The 19,410-nt window shown below is 34.8% G+C and overlaps 1 protein-coding gene across 2 annotated transcripts in view; it reads right to left on the bottom strand.

The window, feature by feature from the left end:
* Positions 1–19,410, bottom strand: part of WDR25 (WD repeat domain 25) — a 242,503-nt gene that overhangs the window by 210,549 nt on the left and 12,544 nt on the right. For both annotated transcript variants that reach the window (XM_051978370.1, XM_051978371.1), the window contains one exon: positions 7,226–8,118. In XM_051978370.1, the coding sequence (XP_051834330.1) occupies positions 7,226–8,071 (846 nt within the window). In that variant the 5' untranslated portion in view covers positions 8,072–8,118. The remainder of the gene's footprint in view (positions 1–7,225; positions 8,119–19,410) is intronic.

A 19,410-nucleotide genomic window follows, 5' to 3' on the forward strand; every position in this document is an offset into this window, starting at 1 on the left:
AGAAAAAAAAATTTACCCAGCCAGAGAAGCAAGGATAAATAGACAAGTAGTTAAATAAGAAACAGCTTCATGTGTACAGATCTATCTGAATTGAACAATGACATCAAATCCTGCAGCCCAGAATTAAGTTAATCAGAACACATAGGTTTTCCTTCCTCATATACATCTCTACCTGATTTTTTGATTATCCTCTCAGATACAGAGTAAATTAATGAGTACGACTCAGGTTTCTCTGGGGATTATGATATATCACATTATCCAAATATTTGCCGAATTTATGAAAACTTCTGATATCATTCCTTTTTTCTACCTTGTTGCTAAGCAAAGGCTTTATGTTTCAGATCTAAAACCATCATAATTGTGAGTACCTAATTGGTATTAATAGAAACATAATGGTGGAGGCTAAAACAGTATATAACACAATCACATCCCTTACAAAATAATTACCTTACAGATTTTAGTTTTGATTGCATGGTAGTAGTCCTTCTCCAGGAACCCAGACTGCCAATGTAAAGGTTAGTTAGTAATGGAGTCAGCCCAGAGAGTAAATGGGTTTTCATATGCCTAAATGAAAAATATGAGACATTAGAATGGAGTGGCCATTCCACATAGGAAGAATTACACCTAAAAAATTAAATATATTGGAGCACTCAGAAGGTGGTAAAGTTCAGAAATTCTTAACATAGGAAGAACTTTTTTTTAAACACTTTGATAACAGCATTTCAAAATGCTTGATTTTCTTTGTAATTCTATGCATTCAAAAACATTATCCTGAGGGTTCATAGACTTCACCAGATTGCCCAAAATTTTATGCATTCAAAAGCATTATCCTGAGGGTTCATAGGCTTCATCAGATTACCCAAAAGGTGTATAACACTAAGCATCCCTAAACTAAATGATAAAAGTATTTATATTCCAATAAAGGGAGGGAAAAAAGTATACCTTCAAAGTGCTAATGAATTCAAGAATCATAGGGGGTGTTTAATATGACCGAGGGTCCAGGAGGGGTTGGTTCTATTTTGATGATCTTAAAAGATGAAATAAAAGAGAAGGGGAAAGAATAAACCAGGAATTAGGAAAAAAGGACTAGAACTTATTTCTCATAAATGGAGTGTGTTACAAAGATAGTATAAACATAGAGAAAGAGGTGGAGGCAGAATGGATATCACTTGAATCTCACTTTTACTTCAACTACATGAAGAAGGATGAGAGAAATAGCAACAGAGACAGAGACACAGAGAGACAGTGAGACAGAGACAGTTAATTGGAGAATATATTAAACTCAAAAGGGAAATGGACTGGGAGAGAGGAAAAAGGTATTTAAGTGAGAGGGTAAGGTCAAGAAAGAAACAATCACAAGAAAGTTCATCTTCAGAAACCAGAGTATAAAAAAAGGAATTAAAAGAAAAAAAAGTGATAGTGACATCAAAAATGGAAAGGAAAAAAAAAAAAAAAAACGAAGCATTTAAAAGAAAGAAGAGAAGAGAACATTAGAAGGTTCAAAGGGAGACAAACAAGCAGAAAAGCTTTGGAAGCAATGTGTTGAATTTATTAGAGACTTTTAAAAAGGAACCAGGTTGAACATAATACAGACTTCTAACTTCATATACAATTCTTTTTTTGTGTGGAAATGTTTGTTATTATTTGTCAAGTTTACAATAACAAAAAATTTAAATTAAAAAACTACTGGTGGCTATGTCTACTTTCTCTCTAAAAAATGTGAAACTATTCCATGCAGTATATCAAAGGTAGTTGGGGAATGGAGAGGGGAAGAAATGTGTTTGTGTGTGTCTGAAAGACAGACAAAGAAGAGGGAAGGGGAGAACAGACAGAGGGGGGATAGTCAAGTTTTCATAAACTTTCTACAGAAAACAGCTTCATAATTCTAAACTAACTGAAAATTATAACAAATACCAGATCCCAACTGTGTGTGATTAGAGAAAAAAAAGGACCTAACTCAATGGAATACAAAGCAACTTTAAAGGCTCTCTTCCAAAAAGGAATCTTCCATGTATATATCATTATTATTTAAGAATCCTTGAGAGAAGCATGACTCAAATGAAGATACAAAAGGACACCCCCAACCCACTCCTTCTTAGAGAGAGGAGGTCCACAAATGTTACAAAGTACAATTTTTCCATCAGGTGCACTGATTTTTTTTTTCCTTTTTAAAAAACACCATTTGTTATACAGCATAACTCTCTGGGAAGGACAGGAGAAGGGACACCGGAGATAAAAAAGACATAAATGAAAACTTATTTTTAAAAGATTTCTTGATAGGTACAACCACAGAGGTAATTTACTTCAATGATCCTTGATTATGGATATCAAGTGAAGCAACATAAAGATGTTCACTACCATCACAGAATGGGGCAAAAGTTAGCTAGGTAGCACAGTGTATATAATACTGAGCCTGGATTCAAGAAGACTTGAGTTCAAATTCAGTCTCGAACACTGTGTGATTCGAGTCACTTAATCTATGTCTACCTCAGTTTCCTTATCTGTAAAATGGGGATAACAATAGCACCTGCCTACCAGCATTATTGTGAAAATAAAATTATATAGTATTTGTAAAATACTTCATAAACCTCAAAGCATTATATTAATGTTATCTATTAGGTTATGCCTGGAAAAAGGGATTCCCTATAGATAGTAAAGTCCTCCAAATACTTATATTTATAAATTACATTTTCCCTGTTGCATCAAATCCTGAGATATTAAAGGACTTCTGATCAAGATCAACACACAAAATAGCCTAAAATATACCAGAATAAAGACCAAGTGTCTAGTGAATACCTATAGTCCAGATTAAGGTATGCAGTTGCATAAATGGCCATTCATTCATTTGCATTTTCTCTCAAACAGACGTCATAACTGGCTTGGACTTGGGAAAGTGAGCTTGACACAGCCCTTCCAAAGATTCCTAATTGATAACACACACACACACACACACACACACACACACACACACACACACAAACACAAAATCACCTTAATAAGACCAGTATTCTTCTGATGACACTGGTAAGTATCACATGGAACACAGCAAAAGGTAAAGCTTGCAAACTACAGGTGACCCACAAAGCAATAAAAACTGCACACTGCACACTGAGTATTAGTAGCCTACAGTATGTCACTAGTAGTGACTGCAATGGCTGTATCAATTGGTTTAGCTTAATTGTTTCTCTGTGACAAGGGAGAGTTCTACTAGTAGAAGAACCTCATGTATTTTCTTTCACATTAAAAAATATCAATAAAACTTTAAAAAAGGAAAATCATAAAAGTCAAGAAAATGAACAACTGAAAAAGTCACCTCACTTGACAAAGAGCAACAATGAAGATGATACCTACCTGCTCAATGATTAGCAAACTCCCATTTCATTATATTCACTCCATCATCAGTGATCCTGAAGCCCAGCAGCTGAGTGGCTAACATACAATCCTAGTTCCCATCCTAAACTCAAAATTCCTTCAGGATCCCCAAGGTTCCACTCCAGATCTGCCCACACTCTGGAGTGCATGCTCCATAATTAATAAATTTCCTTTAATGTAAAATCTCTTTCTTCTTCACTCTTTCCATCTCCTAATATTTGCTGAGATATGGGGTCTCTCAAAACATCCCTATTCTTTTTATTATTGGCTACATGTTTATTTAGTAATAACTCCCTCTCAAGAAACTGGTAATAATGGAACTGGAATATTCCTTGCTCCCAATTGCCATCTGCAGTCCTCCCTCAACTACCTTGACTTAGCAACCTTTCTTTCTTAGAGGCTTATGCCATCCAATTTAACAGCCAATCTAAATCTTTGTGGCTATTATCTTTATCCTAGAACACTCTTCTTCCTACTTCAATGAGTTCAGTGCCTGACTCACAATCTTTCTTCCCCACCTCTATGATCATGAACTCTGAAATTCCTTTGATCACAATCTTTTATCATTCCATCTTTCCTTATGAATGAACTAATAAATGACTTTAACCCTGTTCTTCATCTTCATTGTGGTCTCCATTCCCTCTATCTCCTCTGTTCTTCCCCAGACTATATTCTCTGCCCTGGTTATACTCTTTCTCTCTTGATTACTTGGGAAATCAGTTCAATTCTACATTCGTTATACTCTTTCTCTCTTGATTACTTGGGAAATCAGTTCAATTCTACATTCAAATCCCTAGCTTTCTTGTCCTATCATACCTTGCCAAACCCCATTCTTGAATTATTCCACCATTTATATCCTTTGTTCCTATTCACAGGCTGTTAAAGGGAGCTAGAGAAAATCACCATACCAAGTTGGTTTGGCATGGTACAAATTTGTGTCATATAATCCCAATCAGGTCCTTCCTCCAGCAAGACAAGCCTTCTATTCTTCCCACAACTGATTTGCTAGCTAAGTATCCAGAGGGGTACTCCAAACTTTTTCATGTCTTCAGGTTCCTATTATACAGTCTGTATATATCCTCTCAGCCATAAACCTTACATCAGATTTCAAGTTATTTACATATACTAGAGATAATAAGATGAAAATTTTTATTTCAAACCAAAACTATAATTTCTACTCACAATTACTAGCATTTAAAGTACATTTGTATGTATGTGTATGTATATATATATGAAATTATAGTAAAATGATTTTTTAAATTCTCCTATTGATTAACATGTTTGGTCATTCTGGGATTACAAAATGATCTTTTCTTAATCCTGATCCACCTTAATCTATCTGTAGCATTTAACAATATTGATCCCCTTCTCCTCCTAGCTTTTGTCTCTTCTAGATTTTCATGACATTATTCTCTACTGCTTTTCCTCCTATCTTTTCTAACTATTCTTTTTCAATTTCCTTTGCTGCTTCTTCATCCATGTCAACTCCTCTAATGACAGATAAGCAAGCACAGCTCTGTACTTGGCCTTCTTCTCTACTAGCTCATTGCCAATATTATCAGCTCCATTAGATTCAACATTTATTTCTATACAGATGATTCCTAGCCCTAGTCTCTCGACTAAGCTAGTTACATGTTATTAATTTCTTCAACCTCTCATTCATCCCACATACCCAGTCTGTTGCAAAGTCCTATAATTTCTTCCTTCACAACATCTCTAGAACATATTCTCTCGTCTCCACATCTAAATAGTCAAAACCATGGCTCAAGAGTTCATCATCTCTTTTCTGGATTTTTGCAATACCCCATTGTGTGGTCTTCCTTCCCAAATCTCTCCCCACTCCAAATCACCCACCAAAAGTAAAGGTTATCTTTCTAAAGCTTAGGTCTAATTATGTCATCCTCTGCTCAAGATGCTCCAGTGATTCCTTATTACTTCCAAGACCAAATATAAACTTCTCTACTTGATGTAAAAGTTCTTCATAACCTGGCTCCTTCCAGCCTTTCCTATGAAAAGATTAAATTGATTCCGTATTTTTTAAATTAATCCTATTTTGCAATTAACTGATTTTGTTCCATAACTACTAAAGCCATGGCTCTTCGTCTCTGAATTTAGTTGCAGAAATTCTGTTGTCCAATAATGAATTAAGTTTAGAAATCAAATTCTTCTATTATTCACTGTTCTAGTCTTGCCTCAACAAAATTCATTGTTCTTAAGGGATACAGGTGGACTTGAGGGAATCTGGTCTAGTATCTTTACACCACCAACCCATCCTTCAAAAATGTCTAATTTGCTATCCCAAAAAGTCTGAGTCACTATGTCTAATTTTGCCAAACAATAAACCTTTTCACAGATAGAAAGGAGAGGATTATTGCTAGCCCCTCATTCCCAACTTCTGGCCAATCAACTTTTCCCCACACTTCAACTATGCAACCAATCATGTTGTCCCCAACCCCATGCCAACTCTATACCCAATTGTATTTTTTACTTATCTACCCTGTTCTGTTCTTTATTTTGTACTTCCCAAAAACTATAATAGGGGAGGTATCCTACTAGGGTTCTTTGGCTTAAATGAGGCAGCCATTCACTCATTCTGTTGGTAGGTAACATCCCTGTTAGTAAAACATTATCTTGCTCAAAGAAAATGTACCTCAGTGTATCTTTGTGAATTTGTCTTTCATGACACCTGCCTTCTTATCCCTTACTACTCTCTATAACTGTTATATGTCAGCAACAAGTTTCTTTAATGTGAAAAACTATCTTGTCTCCACACTGGCTGGTCACAAGGCCTAGAATGATCTATCTGTCCTCTGATTTCCACCTCTTAACTTCTCTGGCTTCCCTCAGGTCTCAGTTCAACTTTCACCTTCTAAAGAAAGCCTTTCTTGTTTCCCCCAATTTCTAATGCACTCCCTTCTCAGATTACTTTCATAAAATCTAGATATGCCTTGTATTACCTAGATATTCATATGTTGTCTCCACCATTAGAATGTGAAATCCTTGAGGGCAAGGACTATGGAGTTTGAATTTGAGGGGGGGGGGGGGGGGGTGGGAGGGGGAAGGGGAGATTTGTTTTGTTTTAAAAGATTTGACAATTCAGAGCTTAATTCAATAACTGCCACATAGTAAGCACTTAGCAAATATTCATTGACTATTTTGAAAATCTCCTTTACACATGACCGGTTTACCTGTTATTTGACAAACATACTTCATACTTACCCTTGTCAAACTCTACCAGAGGGCATTCCTTCTGCTCAACATCTCTGCTAACTAAAATATTTTTTAAGACCCAGCTGCAATATTTGCCTCCTAAGTGGAATTCTAATTTCCATAGCCAGAAGTTTCCTCTCTCTTATAAACTCTAAAAGTTCTATAAACTATTCATATCTCTCTCATATATCCTGATATATACTTTATAGATTTGTGTACTAGTCTTCTCCTCCACAGTCTCACTCTAAAGTACCAAAAGTCCCTTGAGAGAACTCATGTCTTATTAATCTTTATATAATAACAACCACTCATATTTATGCAACACTTTAATGTTTGAATAGTGTTTTCCTGACAGTAACTTTGCCAGAAAGGAATTATTAGAATCATCATCTCCATTTTACAGATTAAGAAATTGAAACTCAGTCTGGGAAAATCACTTGCCCACAGTCACAAAGGCGGCAAATGGCAGAACCTGAACCAGCATTAGATCTTCTAATGCCAAATCCCAAGTTCTTTGCACTACTTACTACTGCCTCTCTCTATTTCCCATAAGGCCAAATGCAGAACCTTGAAGACAAGAAGTATTTAAATAATAATGAATGAAATCTTATGAGACTTTTTTTTTTTAATTAAGGAATGTTACCTTGAAAGTTTTATCCATAGAAGCCGAAAGAAGCATGTGACTGTATTGTAAAACTGGACACCACTGGACACTGTTGACTGGTCCTTCATGCTCAGACATCTGAAAGACTGACTTCTTTGGAATTGCTGTTGATTTATACTCTGCTTCTAAATATGGTTTAATAAAATCAGAAATCACTATAGCTGTGCATTTTCTCATAGGGCATCCTTCCAACAAGGATGGACAATCCATTTTCTGGTTTTGTTGCCCAGATTTCTCTCTCTTATTAGTTTGTGCAGTTAACGTTTGTGTTTGTCTCAGTCTTTTGGGGATGTAAGGCTTAATTCCTCTTTCAACAAAATCCTTGTTCTCCCGTCTTCTTTTTTCCAAAAGGCTTCTATGTTGACCCGTGGTTTCCAAAGACATTAAAGTACAGGAAGATGAGTTGGGGACTCTGAAGGCTTCATATGAAGGTCTCATTTTATTAACAGATAGACCTGCTACTTCCCTATTGCCTGATGATATAGAGTTGGGAGATGTGGAGTAATCTGAAGGGATGAATGTGTAGGGTTTCTCTTGGACCTCTGTGGTAGGCCACTGGCATCTAGGCTCTGGACAAGACTTCCAAGTTTTTCTCTCTGCCTGAGGTTCTAGAAGACCACATATCCCAGAATATTCCTGAATAATGCCCGAACCAGTATTTAGGTTGTTGCATCTAGGTTGTGGGTTGTTTTCACACTTTGTAGCTAATGTGTCAGGTGGTAAAAGCTGACCAAGGTTTCTGATGCTCTTTTTTTGGCAAGAACCATTAGAATTGTCGACCTCTGTCTCAGAGTCAGAGTCATCATAAGCTACCAAGGAAGCCATCGAAGGATCAAAAAGCTTTTGAAATCTTCCCTAGGAGTATAAAATACCTAAAATTATTTAAAAAAAAAAAGTTATCAGAAAATATTGTGATGAAAAATTTTCAGAGGACCATAAATTTACATATAGTATAAAATGAGCTGTATGAATAATAGCTATCTATGTCTGTGTAGTGCTTAATGAACCAAGCAAGGTCTTTCCACCATAAAATATTTATTAAGAATAATCATCACATCAATTCTGATGGATGTGGCCATTTTCAGCAATGAGATGAACCAAACCCATTCCAATAGAGCAGTAAGGAACTGAACCAGCTACACCCAGCAAAAGAACTCTGGGAGATGACTATGAACCATTACATAGAATTCCCAGTCCCTCTATTTTTGTCCGCCTGCATTTTTTATTTCTTTCACAGGCTAATTGTATACTATTTCAAAGTCCGATTCTTTTTGTACAGCAAAATAACTGTTTGGACATGTATACTTATATTGTATTTAATTTATACTTTAACATATTTAACATGTATTGGTCAACCTGCCATCTTGGGGAGGGGATGGGGGAAAGGAGGAGGAAAATTGGAACAAAAGGTTTGGCAATTGTCAATGCTGTAAAATTACCTATGCATATAACTTGTAAATAAAAAGCTATTTAAAAAAAAAGAATAATCATCACAACTCACATGAAATTCAATACTAATATCACTCAAGAAATCCCAAATGTTTCTGGGTCACCTTCCTTAATAGTCAGTTGCCATGTACTGAAAAAATCCAAACTCATTTAAATACTATTCTAAACAAGAAAGGAAGATATTTGATGAAAACATTTTTATATCTTTATTTATATCTCATCTTATTTGTAGAGTCTTTGAGGGTAAGAATGATGCCATCTTAACTTTTGTATAACAATGGCAAGTATAAACAAATATCTATAATTCCCATTTGCCTTTGGAATACATTTTCAACACTTTTACAAAATATTTCAAAAGCAAAAAATGATAACTTTTTAATGATTCAATGTTCTTGAACTCAATTCTATTCATAAAAATTAAGGACCTACTATGTGCAAGGTATTGATGATTCAAAATGAAAAAGCAACATAGATCCTTGAGTAATTTCTAATCTAATATAGAGGGGTAAGGAGAGAGGAAAGAAATAAAATTAAGTATGATCCAAAGTAGAATATGATATGGGTAAGAAAGAATATTCTACATAAAAGCCCATCAAAGATAACAGGGGAAAATTCAAATTAAAGTATCAAGGCTCCAGCCACTCCTAAATCTGTAAAACAGAGTTTTATCTGCTCATCCCTCAAGTGCATCCTTGTCTAAAACCTCAATCAAGACTTAAAGCACAAGATTTTCCCTGTGAATAAGCAAAACATAAAAGAAAGTCATCCAGATAATCAGACCCCCTAGAGATTACCTGCTTTGATACAAATTCTCTAGTTCTCCTTACTAAGAAACCACTTCTTAATATAATTGGCCAATATATTTGCATCCCAAAGGCCTGAGTTCTCCTGATTTATATTCTATCTATACATAGGTTATGAATAAGAGGAACACTGGGCTCCTGGAAATGGCTGTTGCCTTCCTGCTGCATCGATTGATCAATCAACAAGCATCTTATTGTGCCAGTCATTGTGCTGGATCCTGGAAATACAAAGACAAAAGCAAAAGAGTTTCTGCCCTTATAAATCTAGCTTATAAAAAGCTTATAATCTAGTCTAAGAGATAAAATGAATATATAAAGATATGCAAAATAAATATATGATAATTTGGGGTGAAACACACTGAGGTAGAGGAGTAGGAAAAGTTGCCTATAGAATATGTGCTTAAGCCATACCTTGGAGGAAATCAGAGATTCTAAGAGTCAAAGTTGAGGAAGAAGAGCATTCTACACAGTTGAGACAGCCCTGGTAAAGACTAGTAGGATGAGGGATGCACATGTTCAAATCAGTGTTTTAGGAAAAGTACTTTGGTGGATGTAGAGAGAGATATGTAGCATGGCCACTAATGATAAAGCTATTCCAATAGTGCAGATGAAAGCTAAGAAGGGCCTAAACTAGAGTGATGATTGTGCGAGTCAAGAGATGGGACATGATTCAACAAGATTTAACAATTAATAATATGTTAGTTGAATCAGAATTAGGAGTTGAAGATAGCATCAATGATGTGAACCCAGATGACTAGAAAGATAGCAATGTTTTTGAAAGAAAAAATGAAGATGAATGAAGGATGCATTTGGAAGGAAAGTTAATGACTTTCTGAATACATCAATTTTCCTGTTTACAATAAAGAGACAACAAAGAGATCCTAACAAGGTACTAGGAACAAATAGGAGAACATCACTTTCAGCTTGGAAAGGAGGGGAAGAATCAGAAAAGGTTTCCTGAAAGAAATAGGCCTCAAAGGAAGAGGATGATTTAACAAATGAAAATGAAAAAAATAAAAAGGTAATATTTCAGAGATAAGGGATGGATAGACTATGTGCATGCACAGAGATGAAAAAGGGAAAAATTAGATCAGAAATAGGTAAGCAGTTTGGTTTGTCTGGGACAGAATGTATAATCGATCAATCAATAAACAAGTATTTCAATCTCTAGTCTCAGAGTTGAGTCTAAATATGAAGTTAATTTAATGCATATCAATAAAATAGCCATTTTTTGAGTCACGAAATATAATGCCAAAAAATAAGCTAGAACTAGATTGTGGAGAGTCTTGAAATCATAAGTTTGTTCTGGAGAAGCAGAGGCAGTTTACAAGGGAGATAAAAATTAAGAAAGTGAGATAGTTTAGGATTGGCTAACAAAAAAATTTGAAGGAGAAAATTACCCAAAGTATGATAATTAAAAACAGTAAACATCTATTAGGTACTTGTAGTAGTCTAATAACTGTAGCAGTTCAATGTTACAGCAGTTAATAATAAATGTTACAGCATTTATATAGCACCTCATGGTTTGGAAAGCACTTAAAAATATTAAGTCATTTGATCTTCAGAAAAACCCTCTGAAGGAGATGCTACTGTTATTCCCATTTTACAGAAAAGGAAATTGATTTGCCCACCTTTATATAGCTACAAAATATCTGAGGCAGGATTTGACTTCAGATCCAGAGTTTGGCCCACTATGCTATTTAGTAACCAATTCTAGTACAATTTCTGGTACATCTTATATAGCTTCTGCTATAGCTCAAAAGAAGCAATCTTTATTCTATTGATGACAGTTTGTATCTTATTATGATAATAATATGAATTATATAAATATAAAAATAATATGATAATAACTTGGAAACAAACATGCAAAATTGCTCAGCCCCACCTGATGCAGGCAGTTATGGAGATCTATCCAAAAGGATTCCTTAGGCTTCTCAGATATTTTTGTATCTACTTTAATTTAGGTTTAGGAAAAAGACATATAACCTATTCCCTGTCATCTTAAAAGTTTCCTACCTCCATGATGATCCTTTAAGGGAGTGTTATGTAATAAATTTAAAATACATACATAATGTAAAATATCACCCGTTTTATCAGGTGATAGCAATTATTTAACTGATAGGTTTCAAGATATCTGTGATAATCTCATATTTTAAGATCTAGGATAAGTTTTAGCTTTTAAATGGATAAAAAGGCCTTTGGAAGTAAGAGGCAGCATGTTTTTCTAAATCATTAGTAACTAATCTTAGGTTGAAACCCAAATTAGGGTTACAAAGTATTTGAATCCAGAAATCAGGATACTTAAGTCCCTTCATCTATTCTACTACGTCTTTCTCTTTCAAGTGAAGTCAGTAATTACTAGAACTCTGTGGGGTAGATCTCCATAAACAGCTGAAGATGAAGCTGAGCAGTGATGAAAGGTAGTCTTCAACTTATTATCATAGTAAGGTAATATGAGTGGAAGGAACAAAGATTGTTTCTTTTGAGCTCTGATAGAAAATAGACAAGTACAAGAAGATGCACTAAAACTGACCACTAGATGGCACAGTGGACCAAGCGCTGGATCTGAAGTCAAATCCTATTCAGACTTTAGCTGTGTTATTTCCTTATCTAAAAAATGAGACTCAGAATAGTATATATCTCACAGGGTTGCAAAACTTAAAATGCTAAATAAATGCTAGTTGTTGCTATTATCACTATACAATTATTAGTACATTACTATAATTAGTATTATATTATTATTATTATTATTATTATTATTATTATTATTATTATTATTATTATTAGGGGTAGCTAGGTGGCACAGTAGATAGAATGCCAAGTCTGAAGTCAGGAAGACTCAATTTTCTTTTCTTTTCTTTTCTTTTTTTTTTTTTTAATGGAACTGTTTTTTTTTTTTTTTTTAATATTTTGTTTTATTTTATTTAATAATAATTTTATATTGACAGAATCCATGCCAGGGTAATTTTTTTTACAACATTATCCCTTGCACTCATTTCTGTTCCGATTTTTCCCCTACCTCCCTCTACCCCCTCCCCTAGATGGCAAGCAGTCCTATATATGTTAGATATGTTGCATTATATCCTAGATACAATATATGTTTGCAGAACCGAACAGTTCTCTTGTTGCACAGGGAGAATTGGATTCAGAAGATAAAAATAACCCGGGAAGAAAAACAAAAATGCAAATAGTTCACATTCATTTCCCAGTGTTCTTTCTTTGAGTGTAGCTGCTTCTGTCCATCATTTATCAATTGAAACTCAGTTAGGTCTCTTTGTCAAAGAAATCCACTTCCATCAGAATACATCCTCCTACAATATCGTTGTCGAAGTGTATAATGATCTCCTGGTTCTGCTCATTTCACTTAGTATCAGTTCATGTAAGTCTCTCCAAGCCTCTCTGTATTCATCCTGCTGGTCATTTCTTACAGAACAATAATATTCCATAACATTCATATACCACAATTTACCCGGCCATTCTCCAATTGATGGGCATCCCATTCAATTTCCAGTTTTTAGCCACTACAAACAGGGCTGCCACAAACATAAGACTCAATTTTCTAGTTCAAATCTGGACTTAGTAGCTATGTGACCCTGGTCAAGTTACTTAAAAATCTTGTTTGACTAGATTTACTCATCTGTCAAATGATCTGGAGAAGAAAATGGCACACCACTTCAGTATCTTTGCCAAGAAAATCCCAAATGGGGTCATGAAGAGCTAAACACAACTGAAATGCCAGCAATAAATTATTATTTCATCAGTCAGCTATCATAGTTGTTAGACTACTACAATGGACCCAATAAGATGTTTGCTTAGTTTTTAATTTTTATCATATCCCAGGTCAAGACCCAGATTTTCAATTTCTGCTTCTGAGTCCAATTATATAGCCAGTCCCAGACAATCTCATGTTCTTGTTTTTTTCCCCTCCTGAATTACCTCTTGTTTCTCCAGAACAGGCATATGAGTTCAAGGCTCTCCACAATCTAATTATATATACATATATGTATATGTGTACAAAAATGTGTGTATATAGACATATGTATATATAGACACACATGTATTTACTTATTAGTTCCATATTTAGACTATATACATATATATATTTTTAGATATATTTATTAACTCTCCCATTAAGATGTAAGTTCTTTGCAACCAGGGAATATTTCATTATTTGTATTTGTGTCCTCAGTGCCTATAACATAAGTGCCTAAAAAATACTTGTTTACTGATTGATTGATTGATTGATTGATTACACATTCTACACTAGATAAACTAACCATTTTCTGATATAATTCTTCCCCCTTTCTCCTCCATGCATTCACACAGGCCATCCTCCTATGGAGGATCTATTACTTTCTCATCTTCATTTATTAAAATCATCCTTTTCCTCTAAGGCCTACTTTTTCCAGGAAGCTTCCTCTGATTTCCCACATCCAAAGGAAAGCGATGTTCTCCTGCTCATATTTGCTAAAAGTACTTTATTGAGATGTCTGTATTACAATAATATTATAAAGGCTACAAGGATCATATAGCTGTAAAACAGAAGCAATCTGTGGCCTTGTTCATTCAAACCTCCATGGTCTGGGCTAATAAAGTCCTCAGGATCACTATATACCTATGTTGTACAAGGTTTTATGACCTTAAGATACAAAGACAGATAACTGTCACAACAATTCATATTTTATGGCATTTCATAGCTTATAAAACACTTCCCTTGCAACAATAAAGTTCAAGTTTTATCCCTGATTGCTAAGCATATACCCCAAGGTCAAAAATAGAAAGGATGATCCCATATAAATCAAAACATACATAGCAGCATTTCTATGGTAGGAAAGAATTCAAAACAAAGTAGATTATTATATATTATTGTGCCATAATGTAAACATGAAGAATTCAGAGAAGCATAGGAAGACATAGGAAAGGATGCAGTTAAGAAAAACACAATCAGAATAACAATATACACAACTACAAAAATGTAAATAAAAAGGAAAATGAATGCTGTGTAATTATAACTAAGCTTTACACAGAAGAGTTAAGAAATAATAGCAGCAGCATATTGTTAAGAGTAACATACTGCAATATAATGTCAAACTCAGCTGATCTGTTTGTTTTGAAAAGAATTTTTTTCTCTTTCTTATTGTTACAAGGAATAACTTGTTGGGAGATTGAAGAGTAAGATATATTTAAAAACGGAAATGACTGGAAAAAATATCACAAACAAATTCCTTACCCCTGTTTTGTTGATGTGAAAACTACGGTTCAGAGATGTTAAGTCATTTACCTATAACCATATGGGTAATAATGATCAGAAGCAAGATTCAAGCCCCTATCTCTAAATTCCCTCTCCAGCATTATTTATCCACTCCAGCTATCCATCCTTGTTTATAGAAGGGCTCTGATGTTTCTAACAAATGCCATGTAAATAAAAATAGTATTTTTAATACAATGACACATTAGCACAGAAAGAAGTCATTTCTGTTTAGAGGAGAATCTAAGAGGAAAATGTTAACTGAGTTTAGGATTATTTCCTGTGGCATACATTACTACAAAAGACAATACTAATGTGTACATCATGAATAATCTATTTAATCTATGTCTATGTTTCATCCCCTAAATTACAAACTCCAAGAGGCAAAATACATGTCTTATCTGAACTTTATATATTCCCCAAGATCGAGCTTAGTTAGGTGTGTTTTTTTGATATTATTTTAGGATTTGTAAAATAAGGTAGGTGTCAGGAAGGAATGTTGTTGTTTGTCCTTAATTTTCTAAGATCATAACAGGGAGTTGATGCCATGATATGCAAGTGAATTTTATTTAAGTGAGGGAGGGCTGTGCAAAGTCATCAGTTTGCTTTCTCCAGGGCCATTTGGGTCCAATGGTAAGAATCAGACCAGGCTGACCAAAGATGATCCTGGATGTTAGGAAGGAATATATTTGATAACAAAGAGGGTGGGGAAAGAGAGTGAGAATTCAGCTTCAATTAAACATGCTTATATGAAAAGGGAAAATGAGATAAAGTTTAGAAAGATAGGATTTAGGCCAAATATATATATATATATATGTATGTATATATGTATATACTACCAAGTGTCAAGAAGAGAATCAGCTCAGATACAATAAACCTTTGGTTCATACTACATAGAATTCCCAATCCCTCTATTTTTGTCCCCCTGCATTTTTTATTTCCTTCACAGGTTAATTGTATACTATTTCAAAGTCCCATTCTTTTTGTACAGCAAAATAATTGTAGGGATATGTATACATATATTGTATTTAACGTATATTTTAACATATTTAACATGTATTGGTCAATGTGCCATCTGGGGGAGGAGGTGGAGGGAAGGAGGGGAAAAATTGGAACAAAAGGTTTTGCAATTGTCAATGCTGAAAAATTACCCATGCATATATCTTGTAAATAAAAACCTATAACAAAATAAATAAATAAATAAAGTTAAAAAATAAATCTTTTGTTCATCTCCACTGGTCTACTCAAAGGAAAAAAACCAAACTATAACTGATTAATCATATAATACATTCATTCTCCCTTCCTGACAAGGAATATAGAAAGAACAATGATGGAGATGGGGAAAACATCTACAGAATGGTATCGTTTTAGAACCATTCTCAGGGGAGAACTTTTAGCTTCCTCAATTTTAATGGGATCATAATAGAATCATCAGACATATATTCCCCTAAACAGAATGGCTCTGCACAAATATAAAATGCAATATATAAATTGGATACATTTTTAGATGTTTAAATAATGTCAAAAGGAAGATTAAAGTGGCCTATTTTTTCCCTCTGAGATAAAAGTCAGCTAATATGCTATTCTTGGTAGTTTCAGCTTATTGCTGGGGGGGGGGGGGGGGGAGATGGGGGAGGAGAAAGGGAGAGAGGAATCTGCAATTCTGAGCTAACACTTAACCATAAATCTTTTATTAATATCTTGTCCCTAGAATAAAGATCATCACAAGTAGGACCATAAAATAAGAATTGTATTTCAATCTGATATCACAATCCATTTTCTTTTGATTAAATTTATGAAAAGAAAAATAAAGGGAAGGGAAAGGAAAAATATGAAGCATCTAACCCCCTAGAGCAGGAAACAACTTTTTTTCATTACCAAGGACTACTCCCTTCTGCCACAACCAAGCAGTCTGGTGAAGCCTTAGGAACACTTTCTCAAAATAAAGATCTTTTAAAGATGCACAATTGAAAGTTAGCAAAAATAACCATGTAATTTTTTTTTTCCCAATTCAACTTCATAGACGTCCTGTAATCTTAACCCCAGGTTAGGGATCCCCGCACTAGGAAGTAACTGAATTATATTTCCTCAACATTAAGGGACTGAATTAAATGAATACAGGTAAAATTTGGGTCAAAGCTTCAAACCCCTTGACAAACCTTTTCACATTATTTCATTCCCTTTCTTCTTCTTTCCCTTTCTTCCTCTCCTCAGTCTTCTTCTCCATCCTATCCTCTACTACCATCATCAGTGATTTCAATATTTATCAATAACCTCCTAATCTCCTGAATATAGAAGTCCTCAACTTCAAATCAAAATACTTTCTTCATATATCATAATCTCATGTAGTAGGCAATACAAGTACAACTAACCTCATTTGTCAATCAGCTACTATTTATTAAGCATCCACTATATACCAGGTACTTTGTTTAGCAATGGGAAAACAAAAAAAAGCAAAAAGCAGCCCCTGCTTTCAAGGAGCTCATGGTCTAATAGATGAAACAACATGCATACAGGTAGGAACAAACATTATAACAGAATAAATTGGGGACAGTCTTAAAAGGAAGGCACTAAGATTAAGGAGAACTGGGAAAGACTGATTGAGGGAGATAGGATTTTAGTTTACCACTTGAAGAAAGACAGGTGGGTACTAGGAGGTAGAAACAAGAAAGGACAAAGTTCTAGACATTAAAGAGGTCAAGCTATGGAGTCTCCTATTAAAGGAATAGCAAGAAATCCAGTGTCACTATATCAATGAATAAGTGGAAGACAGGAAGCTGTAAAAAGATGAGAAAAGTGCAAATGGATCAAGTTAAAAAGGCAAAAATAGCCAAACAAAGGACTTTACATTTGAACTTGGAGGTAATAGGGGGTCATAAAAGGTAGAAACAATAGGACTCAACAAATGATTGGTTTAGGGAAGAGTGGAGAGTGAAGATAAAAAATAAGATTGCAAGCCTAGATGACCAGAAGGATGGTAGCTTTCTACTACAGAGGAGAAGTTAAGAAGAGGGAAAGGTTTAGGAGGTAAGATGAGTTCAGTTTTGGACATGCTGAGTTTAAGATGTTTACAAATATGCAGCTGGAGATGTGAGAATGGTGATGGGGAGAAAGATCAGAGCTCAATAAGTAAATCTGAGAGGCGTTTGCATAGATGATTACATAGATTGCACAGAGAACTGAATTAGTCTACAGCAAATAGTAGAAAAGAAGAAGAGGCACAGGACAAAGACTTGTGAACTCTTAAATTCAGCAAAGGAGACAGAAGAGCAACAAGACAGGAGAGTAATGTCATAAAAACCTAGATAAAAGAAAATATCAAGGAGAAGAAAGTGAGCCACAGCATCCAAAGTTGCAAAGAGCTCAAGAAGGAAATGGACTGGAAAAAGGCCACTGTATTTTTCCATTAAGAGATCAGAGACTGACTGAATGAAACCAATCTCCAGCTCAAGATAGACTGGAAAAACTTCAAGAAAGGTCATTCTAACTGGGGTGAAAAGAGTGTTCAACCTAAGTCAGACAGACTCTGGGAAAGCTGGTGAGAGAGGCTTAACCACAGAAGATCAACAAATAAGATCTTCGGTCCTGGCTCAGTAGAGGAGCAGATCACAGAAGGCAAACTTTAGAAAACCAGGCCATTTCCTGCACAGAAGAAGCAAAGCTATCCCCTGAAAACACAAGGGGCTCCTGGGCTCAAAGCCAAAGTTCAGAGCTGCACAGAAACTTGGGACAATGCTCTCTTTATCGCAGGAACAGAGCTCAAACCTAAAAGTAAAAAAAAAGAGGAAATAGCAAAAGAAAAAAGAAAGAAAACAAGCAAGAAACAGAAAAGAACCTTGATGATATAAAACTATTATGGTGACAGGGAAGACCAAAACAAACTCAGACGAAGACAGAATGTCCACATAAGAAACCTCAAAGAGTGAGATAAATTGGTATCAAGCTCAAAGAGGCTTCTTGGAAATGCTCATAAAAGACTTCAAAAGGTAAATAAGAGAGGTAGAAGAAAAAATGAGAAAAGAAATCAGAGGTATACATGAAAGAGTCAACAGTTTGGAAAAGGAAGGGAAAAAATTGTCTAAAGAAAACAACTCCTTAAAAAGAGAATAAACCAAATGGAAAAAAGAGATACAAAAGATAACTAAAAAAATCACATTAAAAACTAGAACAGGGCAAAGGAAAGCTAACGACTTTGTAAGACATCAAGAATCAAACAAACTAAAAAAAATGAAAAAATGAAAGAAAATATGAAATACCTCATTGGCAAAACACCAGACCTGGAAAATAGATCCAGAAGACAATTTAAAAATTATTGGCCTGAAGGCCATGACCAAAAAATGGACTTGGATAGCATTCTACAATAAGTTATTAAGGAAAACTGGTCCAATATTAGAATATGTATTTCTAGAGAAACAGGGGGAGAAATAATCATTGAAAGAATCCATCACTCACCTCTACAAAGAGATCCAACAAGGAAAACTCCCAAGGAACTTTGTTGCCAAACTCTAAAACTATATCTTCAAAGAAAAAATACTGCAAGCTGCCAGACAAAAAACAATTCAAATATCAAGGAGCAACAATCAGGATTATCCAGGTTCTGGCAGCTTCTATAATAAAGGCTCAGAAGGCCTAGAATACCATATTCCAGAAGGCAAAGAACCTGG

This window comes from Antechinus flavipes, chromosome 2, assembly GCF_016432865.1.
Source record: "Antechinus flavipes isolate AdamAnt ecotype Samford, QLD, Australia chromosome 2, AdamAnt_v2, whole genome shotgun sequence".
NCBI lineage: Eukaryota > Metazoa > Chordata > Mammalia > Dasyuromorphia > Dasyuridae > Antechinus > Antechinus flavipes.